This window comes from Poeciliopsis prolifica, unplaced genomic scaffold (assembly GCF_027474105.1).
Source record: "Poeciliopsis prolifica strain line A6 unplaced genomic scaffold, Auburn_PproV2 SCAFFOLD028, whole genome shotgun sequence".
Taxonomy (NCBI): Eukaryota; Metazoa; Chordata; class Actinopteri; order Cyprinodontiformes; family Poeciliidae; genus Poeciliopsis; species Poeciliopsis prolifica.
The window spans coordinates 6097284-6116261 of NW_026562403.1; the positions used below are offsets into that span (position 1 = coordinate 6097284).

An 18978-nucleotide genomic window follows, 5' to 3' on the forward strand; every position below is an offset into this window, starting at 1 on the left:
GCTCCAGAGTCTTGAAGAGTTGAGGCACATAATCCACATTGTCAAGCGTTTCCACAATCAGTGATCGTTAGGGGTACCATGCCTCTGATTCTGGTCTATGTGTTCAGTTGCAGCCCCTCTACTAGGAAATATTAGGGCACTTCATAGTTCCTCCTGCTGACAAGCTGTATGAAGAGGCTGATTTCATTTTCCAGCAGAAAAAGTTGGTACCTGCTCACACTGCCAAAGGTAATAAAAGCTAATTCAGTGACTAGTATTTGTGTGCTTGAATGGCTAACAAACTCACCTGAACTCTGAAAACTTAATTGCCAAGAAGACCATGAGAGACATGTTTCTGTTTCATCTCAGCTGAATAACAGATTGGTCACCTCCATGCTACGCAGCATTTATGCAAAAGGAGACCCAACCAAGTACTGGCAGCGTAGGACGTATTTTATATATATTTCAGAAGCCTGACGTTTCTCTTGAAAAATATACTTTTTATTGAGCTTATAATCCAATTTCCTCACACCCCGAATTATGTTTTCTCTCTAAGCCACAGCCATCAATTCAGGAAATTAAGGCTTAAGTATAATAAATCATGATTTTTTATTTTTAGATGTAACATGATTCATTAATCCTTTTTGCACAGCACGATTCAAACCAACATATGCTTTCTTAGTGGTGTAAGTCTCACTGAATACCAGTAGATGGCAGTATTCAGCTCCTAGGAAACTTTAGATTTATACATGAACTCAGGTCTGCCACTGCTGACAATTAATATGAATTGTCTGTAATGAAGCGGGCAACTTTTTTGGTCTCGCATCCGAACAAAGTACAATATGGACAGCTTAACTAGCCTTTATAAACCACAGAATGTGGTGAATTAGAAAAATTGTAAGAAGAAAAGACATTTGGCGTGGAATGAAAAGAGCTGAACTGAGTGACAGGTGCTTTTATGAATGCATTGTGGGAGCCTACAGGAAGAAGGTTAAAAGTCAAAGTGAAGTTAAAAGGCTAACCCCAAGACCCGTTGCAGCCCACCCACAATGATGTGTTGGGGATAAAGGATGGACCCGAGGCAGCTGATGGTTACAAGGGTTACATGGGGTCATTTAAAGACGAGATGATGAAGCCGTAATGGAAATATTGCAAAACGAAAAAATTGTATCGAAAATGTCAGACAATGGCTAAAAACATTACAGAGCCACAGAGAATAAAACCGCGTAGGTGCAGTTTTCCCACCTGGTCTTCCATTGTAATGTTTCACTGGATGCTGCAAGTTGTCTGCTGGGCTTTTTCTTTTCTTTTCTTTTTTTGGTGGCACATTACTCACAATTCACGCTGTTATTTCATTGAGACACTGGAATGCACACAGAATAACCCTAAGAGTATTTGCTGACACTTGCGACTGCTCCGTTCTCAGACGTAGACAAAGATGGTTTTGAGGTCACACAGTTCATTCTTCCCTGGGAAACACGGGGAGCTGTGAAGCCGCCACACAGCATATTGCAACACTGAAGATCTGAATGGAAACTTGACACTCCTGTCGCTAAAGGAGGATGGGGGTACTTGATTTGATGCTAAAATTAATCCCTACTATTTGATTTTTTTTAAAAAAATCTCTTTAAAAGAGAAACACTTGCGTGCAGCTGAATGGAGAACTGCTACTGGATTTGTTTAGGTCTCTAGCATGTAAGTAAATGATATGCTCTTGTCCTCCCCCGTTGTGAAATGTGATGCTGGGGTCCATTCAGAGAGAAACTGTCTCTAATTAGGGCTATTATGCTGATTTTCACTTGTGTCCCGTGCAGAACAGAGTTTTTGCTCTCCACTGAGACATCTCTGGAAAATTGCTGCCAAACAAAAAGCCATCAGTCAACAAAGGCCTTGGATGAATGGCTCGGCGGCACATAATAGCGGCACATTCCATGATGACAGCTTTTAGTCAGCTGTGATCTTCGCTGCGATGAGGGGCACGACATGGAGAGCTTCGCCGATTTAAGGAACAACGCTGTGGTACCGACACCTGAGCTGTTCTCAGGGTCAAGAAATTAGTAGGTGACAAATCCTCCTAAATGAATGTGCCCACTCACAGCCCGCACAAATAGTCCACCCGACAGACTGCTGATCAAGAAAAAAATGATCAAACCGATGGATCCTCCGTCTTCACAGAAGATGGGAATCTTTTGATATTTCCGTTTCATATGTGCTACTGATTTTCAGTGGAGGATGACTGGGTTGGAGGCCAGAGTTTACTTAACTTTACGTTGGTATGTCTGTGTCAATATTGGTCTACTGGCAGACAAAGCTTGCATTCAACAGCTTAGACAGAAGTATTTGAACCGTAATCTGTGCCTCCTGCTTGTTTACCGATGAAAGAGTTTGCCCGTAACTATTTTGTTTTTATTTATTAGCTTTCCATGTGACAAATAGAAAAATGTGCACGCTTTCTCTATTAGTCTGGAAACGACAAAAATCATCTTGCCGCTTATGCTTTATTCTTCTGAGACTTTTTTAAAGGTAAAGCAATAAATCACGTCTGCATCACAGACTGTTTGGTCGGTTCATTTATGATGGTGTCAATGGCAGCAAAACATCCACAAAGAACAATAAGTCAGCCAATGTGGTTGTTTTGGTCACTCTGCCATGAAGATAGCAAGAACCGTACAGCCAAACTCATTCACAACTATCCGGTGGAGTTTAGATCAGGGTTGTTCACTCCTAAAGTTTCTGGCTTTTCTCTGAGAAATCCAATCTTTTGGGGGTAAACATTTTGTCACTGCTATTTCGAAATATGGATGGGGTGGGTGCCACTTGCTCCAGAATCTCATCTTGATATCTCTCTGCATTAAGACTGTCTCAACTGCTAAAGCTTTGCTTTTTCTCAGCGAGGGAGATGCTGCGCCACGCAATCATCCTGCCTTCACCAAAAGCTGTTTGGCATTAGCAGAGAGGATACGACAAACATGGTTCAATTTAAAGGGAAAACAGACACTTCAAAGGTGCAAGATTTATTTTCAAGGAGAAGAATATGTAAAACGCAGTGAGAGATGATTGTGTTTCGTGTGTGCATATTTGCAAACACATAGCCACGGTGTTTGAAAACGTGACAGGAGAAATACATAGTTACCAATAGCAAGGCTGTTTTCTGCATTCTATTGAAACACCCAATTTGCCAAAGAAATCAGGGCTCAGGATGAGAAATGATGTCAAATCCGACTTAGTTCCAAGTCAGAAAACGGCGAGATTTGCTTGTGCGAAATACTATTACCAACACAAGCTGTTGAAATTTTTATTCTTTCCATTTTAAGAGTTAAAACATTGAGGCGACATGTTTCCTAATAGAGGTTTTTCAGTGCAATGTGTGAAATCTATTAGGTCCCCAGATGTGCTAACAATTAGTGCATAGCACAACATTTTCATGAGTGCAGATGATGTGTTATATACACATGTTTCAGTTTGTCTACAAGTGTGTTCACTTTGTTCCGGGTTATTTAAAAAATATTCAAGAACAATACCGAAAGTTAAAAATCGGAGAAACAGTCAGACATTAGAAATGACATAATAAACATTAATTTGACCTTTCCCTGTTTCACTAAAACATTAGAAAGCATTTTTACACATGTTTCTACCAGTGAAAATAAAGGTTTTCTGAATAGTTACAATAGTTGGGGAGTGTGGAATATCCCGGCTGAGGTTCAACCAGTGCATTGATCCCCTGGCTTGTAGTCGCAGGTTGGCAGGGGTCATCAGGCCGGGTGCAGCCTGGACAGGTCAGCAGTTCATCACAGTCCAACACACAGAGGCTCAGCTGCAAACGCGCACTCTCGCACATAAGGGCATTCTGGATTAATCAATTGAACTAACAGTTCAATTTCAACCCGGACAGATCCCACATGCACAGGAGAGAGGACAAAGTGCTAGCGAATGCTCCATGTGAAGGGAGAAGCAATCAAAAATAAATAGCAATGGCTGTATAAAAATGTTATAGAAAAAAAGTTTGTTAAAAAATATTAAACAAGAAAAGATAAATCAACGCAAATGCAGAGTTCTACTCATCTGTATTAGTTTTGTTTTTTTTCCAAATAAATGTCCAACAACAATTTGTTCGATGGTTTTCCACTGTTGGTCAATACCAAAATACACACGGGCCCACATCTATCTTTATTTATTTATTTAACTGTGTCTCCAAAATCGTAAAATAAATAAATAAATTAATAATAATAATAATAAAATAAATTAAAATAGATTTTGACAGAAGAACAAAATCTTATTAAAACTTCTAGCTTCATTTTATTTTAATTAATTGATCATTTATTTATTCTCCGGGGGAGGTGTCGCTGGATGAAGTCCTTGAAGTTGCAGGCCCCCCCGACCTGCATTAAAACCCCTCCGACCTGAACTGCGCCCGCTGCGTCCTCAAACGGAGTGCCTTTAAGACCCAGCGGAGTTGGGAGGGAAACCCCGCGGCTGGAGTTGTTTCTACTCTCCGGATTGTCAGCCAGTTATTTGCGGGGAGGCGCTGTAGCCATTTCGCCACATGAAAGCATGATGCGCTGAGCGACCAACATCCGAGTAGTTGGTGGAGAAGAGAAAAATCAGCTTTGAGAAGCTCCGCGCGCGCGCGCTCACCCGCACCAACTCGCGCGCGATTACGCACGACGCACAGACACGCACACACTTCCTCCTCGTCCTCCGTGGAAGAAAAAAAAAAAGAAGGGAGAGAGAGGAGCAGAGTGAGAGGGCACACGAACTTCCAACTCTCCCATGTGGAAAGCAGAGGTTTGGAGATAAGGTGTATTTTTTCCCCTCTTTGGAGCTTTCCCTCCCTCTGCCCCTCTCTTTCTCCCCTCGGAGTGTTTTTCTTTTTCTCCTTCCCCCCCCCTCATCTCGGATATTTGTGTTCCTATGAGAGTCTTGCTTGGCGAGAAGAGAAGTTTGGTTGTTTGCCTGGTCGGCTGAGGAGGAGGAGGAGGAGAAGAAGAGTCTGGTGAAAAGTGGGGGGAAGATGGTCCACAACGCCGCTTGGAGAAGGAGCTTCCTTTGCGTCCTCGCGCTCTGTCTCGGCTTTGCGTCCCCGCCGTGCGAAGCTCGGCTTTTCACGAACCACTGGGCAGTCAGGATAGCCGGCGGACCCGAGGTGGCCGACCGGATAGCGGAAAAATATGGCTATAGGAACATGGGACAGGTAAGTCGCAGACTGCGCCCGGCCAGAGTTGTGTGTGTGTGTGTGCATTCGTGTTTGCCTCGACTCGCGCGAGTGGGACGCGGATTTGAAACGAGGCACAAGCAGGAACCTGAACCAAAACCTCCTCTCCCAACTCTCTCCGCGGCTCTCCGGACCTCAGCTCGGGAGAGGGGGAGCTGCGGGGAACAAAGAGAGAGCAGGCTGGTACAACAGGTGCCTCCTCACTGGGTTTCCGCAGATTAGTTCGGAAGACGGTGAAGACTCGCTTTGAGCCTCGCTCACAGCTGTCTCCTGTGTTTGCTCCTCCTGACACAAAGCTTGAGAGCAGCCAGCGCTGCTTGGCTCTTGATCTTGGACGCCCAAAGGTCCGGAGTGGATCCAGTTTACACAACAGGCATGGTGTGTGAGAGAGATAATAACGGATGATGTTCCCATGGAGAATTTGGATGAAAAGAGAGCAACTTTTTTCTCCCCAGGAGAACTTTCTAATAGAAAGAAAGCACATTATGTTCCAGCCTAACTTTTAGTGTTGCACCCCTTGTTCATAGGTTCTACCCTTCGAGAAATGACTGATTGGTGCTTCAACAAATCGTCTTATTATGCAAAAGTTTTAAGAATGATAGTGCAGCATTTTAAAAATGTTACAACAAATGGCTTGTAATTTCTGAAAGTAACTGAACCAATATTGGTATCTATCACTAGATATAAATTATCCAATTTTGAGTCAAGCCCCAAATTATTCATACCCCTGCCAGATTTAGGTTCAAAGTCCTCTTTTGATTTGACCAACATGTTTGGAGCAGTCCAGGCAGAGTTCTGATTTGAATCGTATTGATAATCTGAGGAGGAAGCTAAAGATTAGGGTTATGGCGATGAGATATTCCAACCTCAAAAACTTGGAGCTCATCAATCCAAATGGAAACGTTCAAAAAGTTGATCATCAATGATAAGTTTATAAATAATGATGTAAAGCTAATGTTTGTATTGGTGTTTTTTAATAAAAACACTTTTTAAAAAATTCTTCTAAACTGATCCTCTTTCCGTGTTGTTTTGCTTATCTTTTTTGCGAGCTGCCTGTGTGATTTAGAATTAGAAACAAACTTTTTGGGTGATTGAAAGCATAATTTTAAATCTAGTAGCATGAATAATTGGGTAAACTGCACTTGTGTGTACAGTTCAAGTCCCTCCCGCATTCATTTGATTTGATGCGGTAAAGCAAGGGGCTTTTGTATAAAGTGGTAGAAAATAACGTCCAAGAACGTATTTAAAGAAGTAGAAAAAGGAAAACAAAGTAACCAGCAGCAGGATGCTGTGTCGATGTCGGGAGGTTTAACCCTTTTCTTCTACATATGTTTTGACAAAGTTGAAAGAGTGGCCAACAAAAGAAACCCCAAATGTGGACCCCACACACACTCCAGTACCGCCATCATACATGGGCAGCTCATGCCTGCACTTGCCAGTGTTGGGTGTGCAGACAGCAGAGAACATGGGGAGGGGGGCATTCTGACAGGTTGTTGTGGGGTAGCCTAGTCAACAGCTATTGAATCCCACACCACCATCCCCTCCCTCTCCACCTTACCCAGCCTGCCCACCCACCGTACTCCCGGAGAGAGTAGGCCTTAATGGCCTCGTTTATCCCCTCTCTTTGACAGCAACTAATGTGTTGAATCTCTCCTCCCCAACCCCTGCACCCCCTTTCTCAGACACACACACACGCTCCCAATTTTTCCATACTAATCCCCCGCACATAGGAATTCCCCGGCAGAGTGGGTTGGCGCCCCTAACCCCTGCCATTCGCCCTGATTTCCATCTCAATATGGAGCACTCATTGGACTTTGACACCTCATAGACAAGAGTTTCACTTCACTTCCTTATTTTGAGGTCAGCGAAAAGCCGCTCCCATGGGATTGATAGCAGCACGCTCTGGTTGCTTAATGTGAACTCTGACATCTCTGTCATGGCAGACCCTCAGCCTGTTTATCAGCACAACTTCCATATCACTGTGAAATTAATTTTAGAATATGTTTTTATGTTTTATTTTTCACTATAATGTGCAAGTTTTGCAGTTTTAACCTGCGTAGAGTGCTCAAGTTGGCCGCTTGTAACAAAGGATAAATCAACAATATGGATGCTAAATTACGAGACGGGTTTAATTGGGAGTGGGATCAAGTGCTTAAAGAAAGATAAAGGGGGATGGGAAGGAAAAAATGCTGCATAGGGACAATATGGTCTTCTTTACAGGGTTGGGAAGAGGAAATCAGACAAAGATAAGCACACACTGAGAGATGACAGAATGAGGGGCTGAAAGCTGGGACCATGGATGGATGGATGGATGAAAAGAGTTGGCATGGAGTACGAGAGCACCTCGTTGGGGAATTCTGGGTAATCCTCTTAGACGTGGAGCCCCCTTCCCAGACTAAGACACTGGCTCAAATTGAGTCTAAATCAGCTGATGAGGCCCTAGACGTGGATATCCGTCCAAATTGGTGTTTAGAAGGGATGGGAGAGGATGTGAATCGCATTGAGAGGGTTGGTCATAACCTGGAGCCAGACTGGAGACGCTTGGATCAATAACAACTGATGGTGAAGATGGTGATTTGTACAGGGCATTTTTTTCTTTTCTCCTGTTATTGGACTTCCAGAATATGCTTTGCAGACCGTTTGTTGGTTCCTGGGTTAAGGGAGGAAAGGTTCTAGGATTTGACAAAAACTGGGCAAAACTAATGCAGTCTACAAAAAAAAGAAAGAATATTCCATTAAAAATAAAATCTGCTAGTCTCTCAAAAGGTAACTTGACAACCCAGAGGAGGTAAGAACAGAATCCAGAAAACATTTCAGATAAAATGAATTTTTTTTGTGTTGTGAAATGTTGAATTTTCTAAAACCAGTGGTATTTAGGTTTCTTTGCTTCTCATTGAGTGTGTGTGTGTGTGTGTGTGTGTCTGTGTGTGTGTGTGTGTGTGTGTGTGTGTGTCTGTGTGTGTGTGTGTGTGTGTGTGTGTGTGTGTGCGTGCGTGTGTGTGTGTGTGAAGGACTTTGCTCCACCTCTACTTGTTTCTGTTCACAATTTAATTCTGTTGTTGATGCTCAGGCAGAATATGGTGCTGGTCATTTCATCCAATTACAGGTTATTTTTGGTCCAGAAGAAAACTGTTTCGAGAAGTTGATGCATTAAGTAATTTTCTATAATCCTAGTCTGCTGAAAGAGAAAGTGGCTATGTGCCTCTGCTAAAGTCTACTAGGAGGAAGTTTCTCATTGGCAACAGATTGGTGAAATACCGCGTGTCAAAAAATAATGCTCCTATTACCCCCTCATAGATTTATTTTACTTTTTCTTGCTACCACACTGAAATGTTTTCACAGGGTTTTTCGGTATGAAAAGCCTGTTTAATGTTATACAACCTCATCTTTTTTTCAAGATGGTCTTTGGGTTGGCCTTTTCAGAAACATTGATTTTTCTATTTTAGTCATTCCAAAATGGACTTGCTGATTACTGTCCAAGCACTGGGAGGCCAGGATTTTCTGATGAGATCAGAATTACTGGTTCCACCAATAATTAGGCAAATTCCTTATAGTTCTGAGCAGCAAAGCAGCTCCAAACTCTGCATCACACTATTACCAAGTTTAACTGGCAGCATGACCGTCTTTTTGTTTAGTTTTTTTCATCTGATGAAATGGAACACGTCCTAAAAAGCTAGTCAACAGAATACTTTCCGAAACAATTTAAGGGTCATGAGGATGTATTATAGTAAATGTGAGACAGGTATTTGTGTCCTTTGTATTCAGCTGAGCAGTGGTTTTCAGCTCTAATCAATAAATTTTTCTCACTCTCTATATTATTGTTGAGCCATGAACGCTTTCACTTTAGATGTTGCTGACTTTATCTTTGAGCTCCTGGATGAGTTGTTGCTTGGTGACTGGACTAATTTTGATTGGAAAACTGCTTGTTAGGAGTGAGTGTTTCTGTATTTGTGGTTAGCTGGAGCCCTAAATTATTAGAATTAGCTTGGTCACTCTTCTAGATTGATAAAATCAGTTGCATTGTTTCTCGATGGTTGAATTTCTTGAGATCGTTAATTTCTGAGATCCATTTCCTACTTGTGTCCTCCACGGTGCTGCACCGAGCATTTCTTTTTAAACCTGTTTCCTTCAGAAGCGTTTCTGCTTCTGATACAACTGTCCATGGCTAAAACCCTGATTTCTGTTCTGTCTGGGCTCATTGCAGCTTGTCCTTTTACTGCAATATGGCAGAATATACCATATTCTACTATTTCATGAGTCACCTGGTCTATAAAGTGATCAGAACAATAATCAATCCACACAGGGTGGCAGATAATAGGACAAAATGGCAATGTGAGGATATTAAATTGGGTTTGAATTGCCAATGGTGCAACCTGATCTGAATCTGACAGAATCATTCAGAGTAGATTTGCATGTAATTTTCTCAGCTTCTTGTGTTGTGATTGTCCCTCTGTTTGATATAAAAGGAAAGCAGTAATGTGATTAAAGTTTGAATTCCTGGTTTGACCGTCTGAGCTGTTACATAATTGTTTATTTGGGCAATGTGTGTGTATTGTTGAGTTCCCTAGAGAACTCTGCAGATGAGAGGAAAATTTAATTAATCTGGGGAAAAAGTCAGGGTTACAAAGCATTAGGTATCCACAATCCTGAGTTTACTCCCTCTCATTCAGCCTCCACATCACTCTGCTGTTTTTATTGAGAACTTGCAGCAGATTGTTGTAGTTGGATAACATCTGCTGCCCTTGGAAGTACCTGCATGTATACCTGTGATCACAGGTTGTCATAACTACGGTGACAACGCCAGCCTCTTTTTAAAGCGGTTAAAAAGAGAGGCGATAAGGACATGTTGAAGCTTTGCTAAGGGGTGCAGATGTGAAGCTATCAGGAGTTACTTGTTTCTCGTCTCCTCTCAGAGTAAGCTGGAAAATACGGCCGTGTGTTGGAGTTGAAAGCTGATCTAATGGACTCTGTGGTGGTGGATCTCTGCCGTGGAGCAGCGATGCACCACAGGACCCCTGGCAGCCATGACAGTTTGATCATCTGAAGGATTGAATGGTCTTTATCAATTATTAAAACTAATCACCTTACAGCAGCTTGCTGGCTGTCTACCATTGTTGTTTCTGTGTATCATTTGTCCCCTTTCCCCTACAGTCATTCAAAGGTCATGTTTCATTTTATCTTGGGTTTCACATTTTCTCTGGCCTTTTATTGCTGTTTTTAAACTTTTAGGAACAAGAAATATTAACAAACATTAAATTAAATTAACTCTTGGTAGTCACTTGTAGAGTACATTTCTCATAGAAACCTATAAATTTCTTACACTATGTGCTGGAACTGTGGAGAAGTTTATCTTCTGTGGAGAAGTACACCTGTACAAATTACCATCATAAGGCACCTGATCAGACCTTCACACATTTTGTAGCACCAAAAGAAACTAAGAAACTCAGCCTGGAAGCCAAGGAGAAGTGTGCCTTATCCTCCATAATATCAAATTATATTCTTGATATTATGGAGTCAGTGTTGCACAAAAGTAGAAACTCTGAATGACATGTTTTAGATGTTCTCCTGCTGCAGCTCATCAGAATCAATTGAATGAGTTTCCTACACAACATAGTAATATGCTAAGGAGATCATTCAGTTACTTGATACAGGTTTGCAGGGGAAGATCTTACATCGTTATGATGGTGGCCCCTGATAGGGGCAGCCGTCGAGAATAACATGACAAGACACAAGACCAGTTCATTGAAATATCTTTGGGCACAGACAGTTTATCCACAGGAATCATATAATTTGTCTTAAGAACACCACATACAGATGCCTTCATGTCACCATTTTTATTGTTGTTTAAAACCATTTTAAACAATTTGATTTTGTGAATGCTTCACAGACTGGATGAGTTCATCTGATTGGTATCAGTATTTATTTATCTCAGAAGACCAAGGATGTTTAGGAACTACCTCACTAATTTAGCAAAAACAGCAGCTCTGAGCTGACTAACATAAAGCCTCACAATGGATGATATAGTAAGATAATCAGCTCCAACTCAAGAGCATTGTAGCTTGCATTATGCGAGAACTAATCCAATTTTTATTCATCTAAAACCTGGCAGCTTTCTAGTTTATCTCAAATTAGGCAAATCAAAGACGAAACCATCCCAGGAGTGTTTCTCTAACGCGGTAGTAGGTCTCTGATCTCCAGGTAGAAAGTAGTTCTTTTCTGTGGCTCAGAAAAATATGTGCCAATTTATCAGTGCCAAATCTGGCTGTGGTGAAACTCATGCAGCCACTGAAACCAGTGGAGCACCGATTAGCATCTCAACTTGTTTGGGGGAAAAAGATCTTGTTATGACCTCTAAAATAAATGGAGACTTGTGATTCTGATTGTTATAAAATTATACAGACATTGTTAGTCAATTAAACAAAAGCAAACAAGGCACAAACTACATCACAATCTCGCAGAACTGCTTAGACAGGATATTTGGTAGAATATATGAATTTGCGTTCTCCATATTTGTCCAGTTGGATAGACTTTAGTTGCCTTTACTGCCCGTAACAGATAGTTCAGCTTTTAGTTCAGATACTAAGATTTATGGAGAGTAATGTTGTCTAAGGCAGCGACTGCATAATATATTGCACATTTATGTTTCACTATATGCAGTATGCATATTGCAAACAACTGCCTGAGCTGAAATACATTGCAGCCAATGTTTTACGTGTGCAAATATGGTAGTACCAGATTTTTTAAGCATAATGAAAAGTTTTGGATGAAACTCAAGTTATGAAGACTTGAAAGCAGTCAGGATCAACTTTTTCAATGAAACCTTGTGGTTGTAGTAATCAATAATCTTTTGTTCCTGTAGCTGGACAGACTGTTCCTGGTCTATGTTTGCAGAGCAAAAAGAGATAAACACTGTTTTCTTATTTATGAACTGCAAATTCTATTATTACAATCTAAAAATATTATCGAATGTTTTCATAATATTCTGCATCCTTAGTGTAGACAATCTGTAATGATTGGAAAATGTGGATTATTTATAGGAAACGATCCTATCAACCTTTTGCAATTGAGTCATTAATACTTTCTCTACATAAACGAATTGCTCTAATAGAAAAACATATCTGTATCTAGAGCAAATAGATTGTGTTTGTATTTATTTGTATTTATGAAATTGACATCAAGGAAATACAAACCATCATGTCTTTCTCAAAACACCTAGACTATCAAATATCATCACTCCTAGTTTGTCATAATATCATGTTTCAATTACATATTTTTCTGATGTGTAGCTTTGGTCACTGTTGTATCAAAACTCTGGTAACATTTATAACAGAATTGACTGGAATAATACATTAATGTTCTATGGTTTGGTTGTCTCAGGATGGTTTATCAGTAAAAATGCGACCACTGCCTTAACTTTAACATGTCAATAAGAACAAATAACATATTGATATATGTGCATTAATGTCTGCATATGTGCTTTGCAGATTGGGGACCTCAAAGACCACTATCACTTCTTCCACAGTCGGACTATCAAGAGATCAACTTTATCAAGCCGTGGTCGGCATAGTTTCATCTCCATGGAGCCCAAGGTGAGCCTGTGGCCCGCTGTAGACCTGCTGTGCAGACTCATGCTTCTTTCTCTCTGTGGTTCTGTATCTGTTGTTGGGTTGACTGGCTCAGTTGACGCGGTTGAGACTCAGTGGATCTCTCCTGACTCTGTAATCAAGCTGCTATTCAGGGTGACAGCTGAGGATACGCCATGTGTTAGTCAGAGTCATGCAGGTGGTTCGGTTTGTCAGGTCATTATGTGGTTGAAGATTGTTCCTTCAAAATGGGGTTTTGTCTAACTGGAAGGCCGAAGCATTTTTTCTTAGCAGAAAACAGTATTGACCCCTACAAGTACAGAATAGAAAAAGGGAATGCATGTCTGACACTGTATGTACAGAAATTGTTAATCTTGTCCAAGTAATATAACATACACTGTTATACAGTTAAACCTAGATTAACTTGTAATCCTGGCAGATTTGGGTTTTAAATTATTATTTAGTCTGGAATTTAAAATAATAATAAAATGGCCTGATCACATTTTAAAACTGATTTATACTCTTTAATCAACAGTACAATCTTTATTTACAATACAGCAATCAAAACCTTCATATGTTGAACTGTTTTTTGAATGTTTCCACATTAAATGTTGGTAATATCACACAGTATCATAGTTAAACTTCTGAGTTCATTTTGCACATGTCTAACTCAAAACACTCAAACTCGTAAAATATTTTACTACTGAATTTATTCATAATGTTTATTCCAAGATGTCAATTTCTACAGCTTTAACATAAACTAGTTTTTGGCGTCAGGTTCAGTATTGCCTCAGAAGGAACCAGACTGTTATCGTGTAAATCAGATTTTTTTTTTTACTGTGCCACAGTACAAAGTTCATGGTCTCCACCTTGAGACCATGCGTCAAACCTCTTTTATCACTGAGACTGTTGAGGCTCGAGGTGCAGCTTGACCCAAAATGCAGCCACAACATTTGACAAAGTTTTCACTGAAGTTCTTTGGCTAAGAAAAAATATCTTCCTTGATGCAGACATTTTTGCCTGTACTCCAAAACCTTTGTCCTGACCTTATTTAGACATGTACTATGTAAAGTATTCATTCCTTTGTTCACAGGCAGATCTGTAAAAGCTACTCCTTAGGGAACCATGCTAAAGCACACGTTTTCACCATGGCTAAAAATAAAATAAAGTTTACTTGCATTATGCTGTATTAATTTAATATTTCTGGTAAAATAATGTAATAGTTGTGGAAGTCCTGTGCAGAAAATGCTTTAAAAAAGGTAAACCCTTGCCTTTTTAAACTACCTGTCATATTTTAAATCTCTGGTTTGTTGTGAATGACTTTGAATGTGGATGGCCTAATGAACCAGGTGAAGCTCTGGGGCCGCAGGTTGCAGACCTCTAACTTGGGTGATGACAAATAAATACAAGTTTTTGTACAGTACTAAATGTTCAATAATTTAGTACTTTTTGTACTAAATAAGTATTTTTGTACTAATAAGTATTTTTGTTACAAGCTACATGTAAAATTAAAATGATTTTGTACTGATTGGCTGAGAAAGCCAGACATGTCTATTATGCTGTTTTTCTGCATTTAAGCTGCATTCTTCCCTGGCTGTGCACTTTAAATCACTTCAATTAGGACGACTCATCTCAACTCGCCCCAGGATCAGAACCAAACTCAGTGGATAGAGAATTACACATAAAAGCTGCAGAAAATGACAAACAACTGCATTTAATTAGAGACAAAGGTGAGCATTTTTGTGGTCCTTTAACTCCATAATCCATCAAGAAAACAACAACAACAACAGGGTAAATAAACCGACGCAGTGGCGAGCAGTCTGTGGTACACATCATAATGTCATGTTTGTAAAGATAACAGCACAGTTATGATGAAATAATATGCCTTTGAACATTATAAATACCCAAACTAGTATTCAATTTGATCCAAAAAGATTTTTTTCTTCCCACAGGAATGTTAAATGTTGTCGTAACACATATGGCCCAAGTTTCTTCAAAGAGTCGTTGAGCTGGTTGAAGCTGTGGGCAGGAAGGATCTCAGGCAGCAGTCAGACTTTATATCTGATGACACCATCAGTTATTAGCAAGCAATGCTTATCCAGCTCATTTGCTTTTGCTGTTTCTCTTTAAATTTATGTCTGTCTATCCAGCTATGGCATAACCATAGCTGCACTGGTTACGCCAATACTACTACGGCAATACTATAATGGTGCACTGTTAGATAAAGCCGCCATTTTAACAAGTTTCCATTACTTAGCTTAACAAAATTAATTAGTTTATTATTAGAAATTCTCACCTATTTCATTTCAACTGAAAAGGAACATGAAATTATGTTTTCAGACTTTTTATGGAGTGAAAAGTCAGTTTTCTCTTGTTAATTGACTGTAGAAAAACTGTTATTCGAACATGATAATCTTGCATTTTTTTAAAGTATTGCCCAAAGATAGTATGCTACCCTATGCGGTTTGGTACAGCTGTACAACCTTTTTCTTTTCTGGGTATAAAATGTAAATACACTGGGATGAAATGGTATGGTTTACTTACCAGAAAACGGTAGAAAGCTCTAATCTTTTAACATATTTTGCCTTTATCTTTCACATTCAAGCTTGTTTAGATCTACTTTTTTATGAAGTGGTTCACATTTTCATACAAGCTGAGACTTGACTTGGAAAACTACAGACATGAATGCATGATGAGCAGTAAGGATCAGTAAAGATGCATCACAGTGTTTAAGCTACAGTAGAGAGTCAACAAGGAAGAGACGCCATGTTGTTTTTTTTAATTCCATTTATCTATTGTTCGTTGATTCCCTCTTTTGCTTACAGTCCTGTCCTGGTTCTTCTGTCTTCTTGCCCTCTTGGGCCTGACACTGTGCCTAGGGAAGCAGGCCTGATGCCAGCTGGCTAAGATACAGATTTTAACAGATTGGATGAGGAACAGAAGGTTAACTGAGAGAAAACTGAAAGGGAGATGAACCATAGAAACTAAATGAAGAAAGCCTGGACCGTACAGTAATTGAGCTGTCAGCTTTTATCCCTACAGAGCAATCTGCAGACCAGTCTGTGTTTGGGTCTCAAACTGATGGCCAGTTTGCTCCAGCTGAGTCTGGCGCACTGCTAATGATGTTTTGCAATCAGGTTTTGTGATGACAGCCGTGCACGTTTTTTTTGTGTGTGTACAAGTGAGTCAGATGGGTGTAACAGAGCCATGAAAAGACGCACCCTGCCATCCCCAGTACTTACTGGCACGCATGTTACCATGGCAATGCAGCACAGATTACCAGTTTATGTCACCTGACTGAAAGTGGTGTCGCTCGCTTGTCGGGTCATTTTCCGATATAAAAAGAGGTCACGATGCCGAGAAGCATCCCAAGAAGGCTGCATGTGGCAGAAACGGGTCTGTTGGTTACGGTCATTTTAAATTTCTGAAATGCATCTTGAAGATTTAAACCGAGGAAACGTTTAAGACCATTAAATTAACTGCAGTTCACATTATACATTGTTAGCATTTATTGAGCTTCAGAAATGATCTGTATAATAAAAAGCTAAACTAAATCAAAAAGGTGAACGCTTCACAGAACAGCTGCTCGTTACGCTGGGCCTCACAAAGAGTTGGTGACATTAGAACACCGATTTTATTCACTTCTGTTGGTGATTAAATTGAACACATTGGTGATTAAAAGCATGAATAAACAAGTGCTTTTAAACTCGTTCTAGATCCACTTTGTTGGAAAATCCCCCCAAGGAAGTGCAAATGGAAATTTTATGGCATCTCGAACTCAAAGATAAACCTGTCAGGATATACTGCTCAAAGATCAAAGTCTTTAAGGTTTCATAAGACTCCTTGGAGAAACAACCATGCATGTTGATACTTGATAAAATGAGAAACATTAGTTATCCTATAAGTTTGTTTCATTTCCTTTGAGCATGACTTTGTGGTTATGATGTAAAGCACTTTGAAATGCCTTGCTGCTGAAATGTGCTATACAAATAAAATTTGATTGATTGATTGATTGATTGATTGATTGAGTAAACTGGCATTCATTAGTCTCCTCTCCACTTTGTTTTGGTGATTTAATAAATGCTCATGATAAGTTTTACAGGAGCTTTTAGATTAATTTTGCACTCGTGAAAAGAACAAAAATTGTTCTACAAAACACTTGTAGTTTAACACTGTATCTTATAGAAAGATAACGGAAAGCTGTATAAAAAGCCATTTTCACTTTTAGATTGTTCAACTGCTGACAGTTTTTTTAAGTTGCACAATGTGCATCACAACAGTACATCTCTGTTGTTTTAGTTATTTCAGAGTCCAGAGGTTGGCACCGGCCCGGTGTGACGGGTCGTTTTATGTGTGGGTGACAGTCAACATGACTTGCCTTTACTGCGACAATCCTAATGTGTTTATGGCTTAAAGATAAAAACATGATCCAGTTGAGATTATTGCTATAGGAGAATTAAAGACGGATAAAAGACTTTTACTCTTTTATTCATTTTCATTCGTTCTAGCGCCATCAAAGAGAACTGCTGCATTTTAGGTTGCAACATTCTTCTCGGTAATTTGCTAAGTTGCAGTGAGTGATGCCATTTGTAGCAACATTGATATCTTAAGAATGAAAACTTGAGCGGTAGCACAGTGTTATTAAAATACAAAATGAAAGTAACTGCTACCCTTAGACTGAATTCACCTCAAAGGGATGGAGACGGATTAACCTGTAGCTGCATGTGGAGCAGTTTTGTTAATGACATGAAAGCACTAAGGAACCGTTGATAGCACACTCTGCTGTCATGGCCTGAAATCTTGATGCTGTAGAAGGCTTACATCAGAGCCAGACCCAACAAGCAATACATTAATTAATCACCTAATAAATCAAAATAAGCTGCATGATTTCCATTCTAATGATTCATATTTTTGGAGGGCAGTTTTTTTTTTGTGACAGATTTAATAATCTGTTGCATCTATTGCTTCAGTTGTGTATGATTTTTTGTTTCTGTTTAATTTATCGGTTTTGGACATTTTGTTTATTTATTTTGGAATTTCAAATATCTCCCAGTTCTAATGTGAGGTATTTATTTTTTTACAAAATTAAAGTTTATTGGTCTTTAAAGGACAAACTTTTCATTATTCTGGCATTATGATTATATTACTTGAAAATGGCCTCAAAACATCATCGCAATAATAACTTATTGTCCACAAAATTTGATATTGATACCAGTCTACGTACATCACAGCCTGTCTTAAATGTCTTGAGATCATCTAAATGTTTAAGTGACAACTTGGGAGAAAGAGTTATACTCATATGAGACCAAAATGCAGTACTTTGGGATCAACATGTTTGGTGGACACTTACACTGTCACCTTTGGAGGTCGAAGAGTTATTAAGTCATGCCGAGTCAAACTTTATTTCCTCAGCCAGAACAATGAAGTCTGGCAAGGCAATAAAGAAGGGGCTAAAGAGGAAGCACATAAAGAGGTGACCTTAGTCTCCAGATCTCCATTCTACAGAAAATCTGTGGAGGAAGCTGAAACTGAGTTGCCAAGTGGTGGTCAAAAAACCTAAAGAATTTAGAGTGTTTCTGCAAAATGCCCCCTGAGAACTCTGCAAACTTAAAGGCCAACTACAAAGAGCATCTCTGTATTGTGCTGGTCAATGAATGATTGACCAGTACAAAGTCGTACTGAGTCAAACTGGTTGTTTTACTCACGGAAGAGCAAAGCAACTTTTAACTTTCATTTAAAGAGATTTTGTTATATTTTCGTGTATTTTCTCTCCACATTAAAATAAGATTGAGCTCCCCCGTCCTGTCTGCAGAGCTTGGATGCTGTGTTTGATCAGTCCATGTCTCTAAACCATCACACAAGGCAGCTGGTATGAAACTCTTTCTTTCACTTGAGAAATATTTCTAAATTAAGAAGGCTGGTGTTAGGACATGGATTAGAGAAGATCCTCCATGCTTTTATTTCTTCTTATTTACGTTGTTCTGCAGCGTCACTTTCTTACATGAACCAAGCAGAGCACACACACATCAGTCCTGTGTTAATGTTTCTGGATGGCTACCAGGTACTTAGTTCCCTTTAACATGCTGCTGTTAACTTTCAGGGCTTTGCCGGGTCAAGCTCCTTATTTATATCTCTGACCCGTTGAAGCCTTTTACTCAGAACCTCAGCCAACCAGAGGTTCTGGTTGGGTTCTCAGTCCTGCTT

At 39.8% G+C, this 18978-nt stretch overlaps 1 protein-coding gene across 3 annotated transcripts in view; it reads left to right on the top strand.

The window, feature by feature from the left end:
- The first annotated feature begins 4505 nt into the window (after positions 1-4505).
- Positions 4506-18978, top strand: part of pcsk5b (proprotein convertase subtilisin/kexin type 5b) — a 91966-nt gene continuing 77493 nt past the window's right edge. For all 3 annotated transcript variants that reach the window (XM_055049165.1, XM_055049166.1, XM_055049167.1), the window contains exons 1-2: positions 4506-5170; positions 12676-12780. In XM_055049165.1, the coding sequence (XP_054905140.1) occupies positions 4991-5170; positions 12676-12780 (285 nt within the window). In that variant the 5' untranslated portion in view covers positions 4506-4990. The remainder of the gene's footprint in view (positions 5171-12675; positions 12781-18978) is intronic.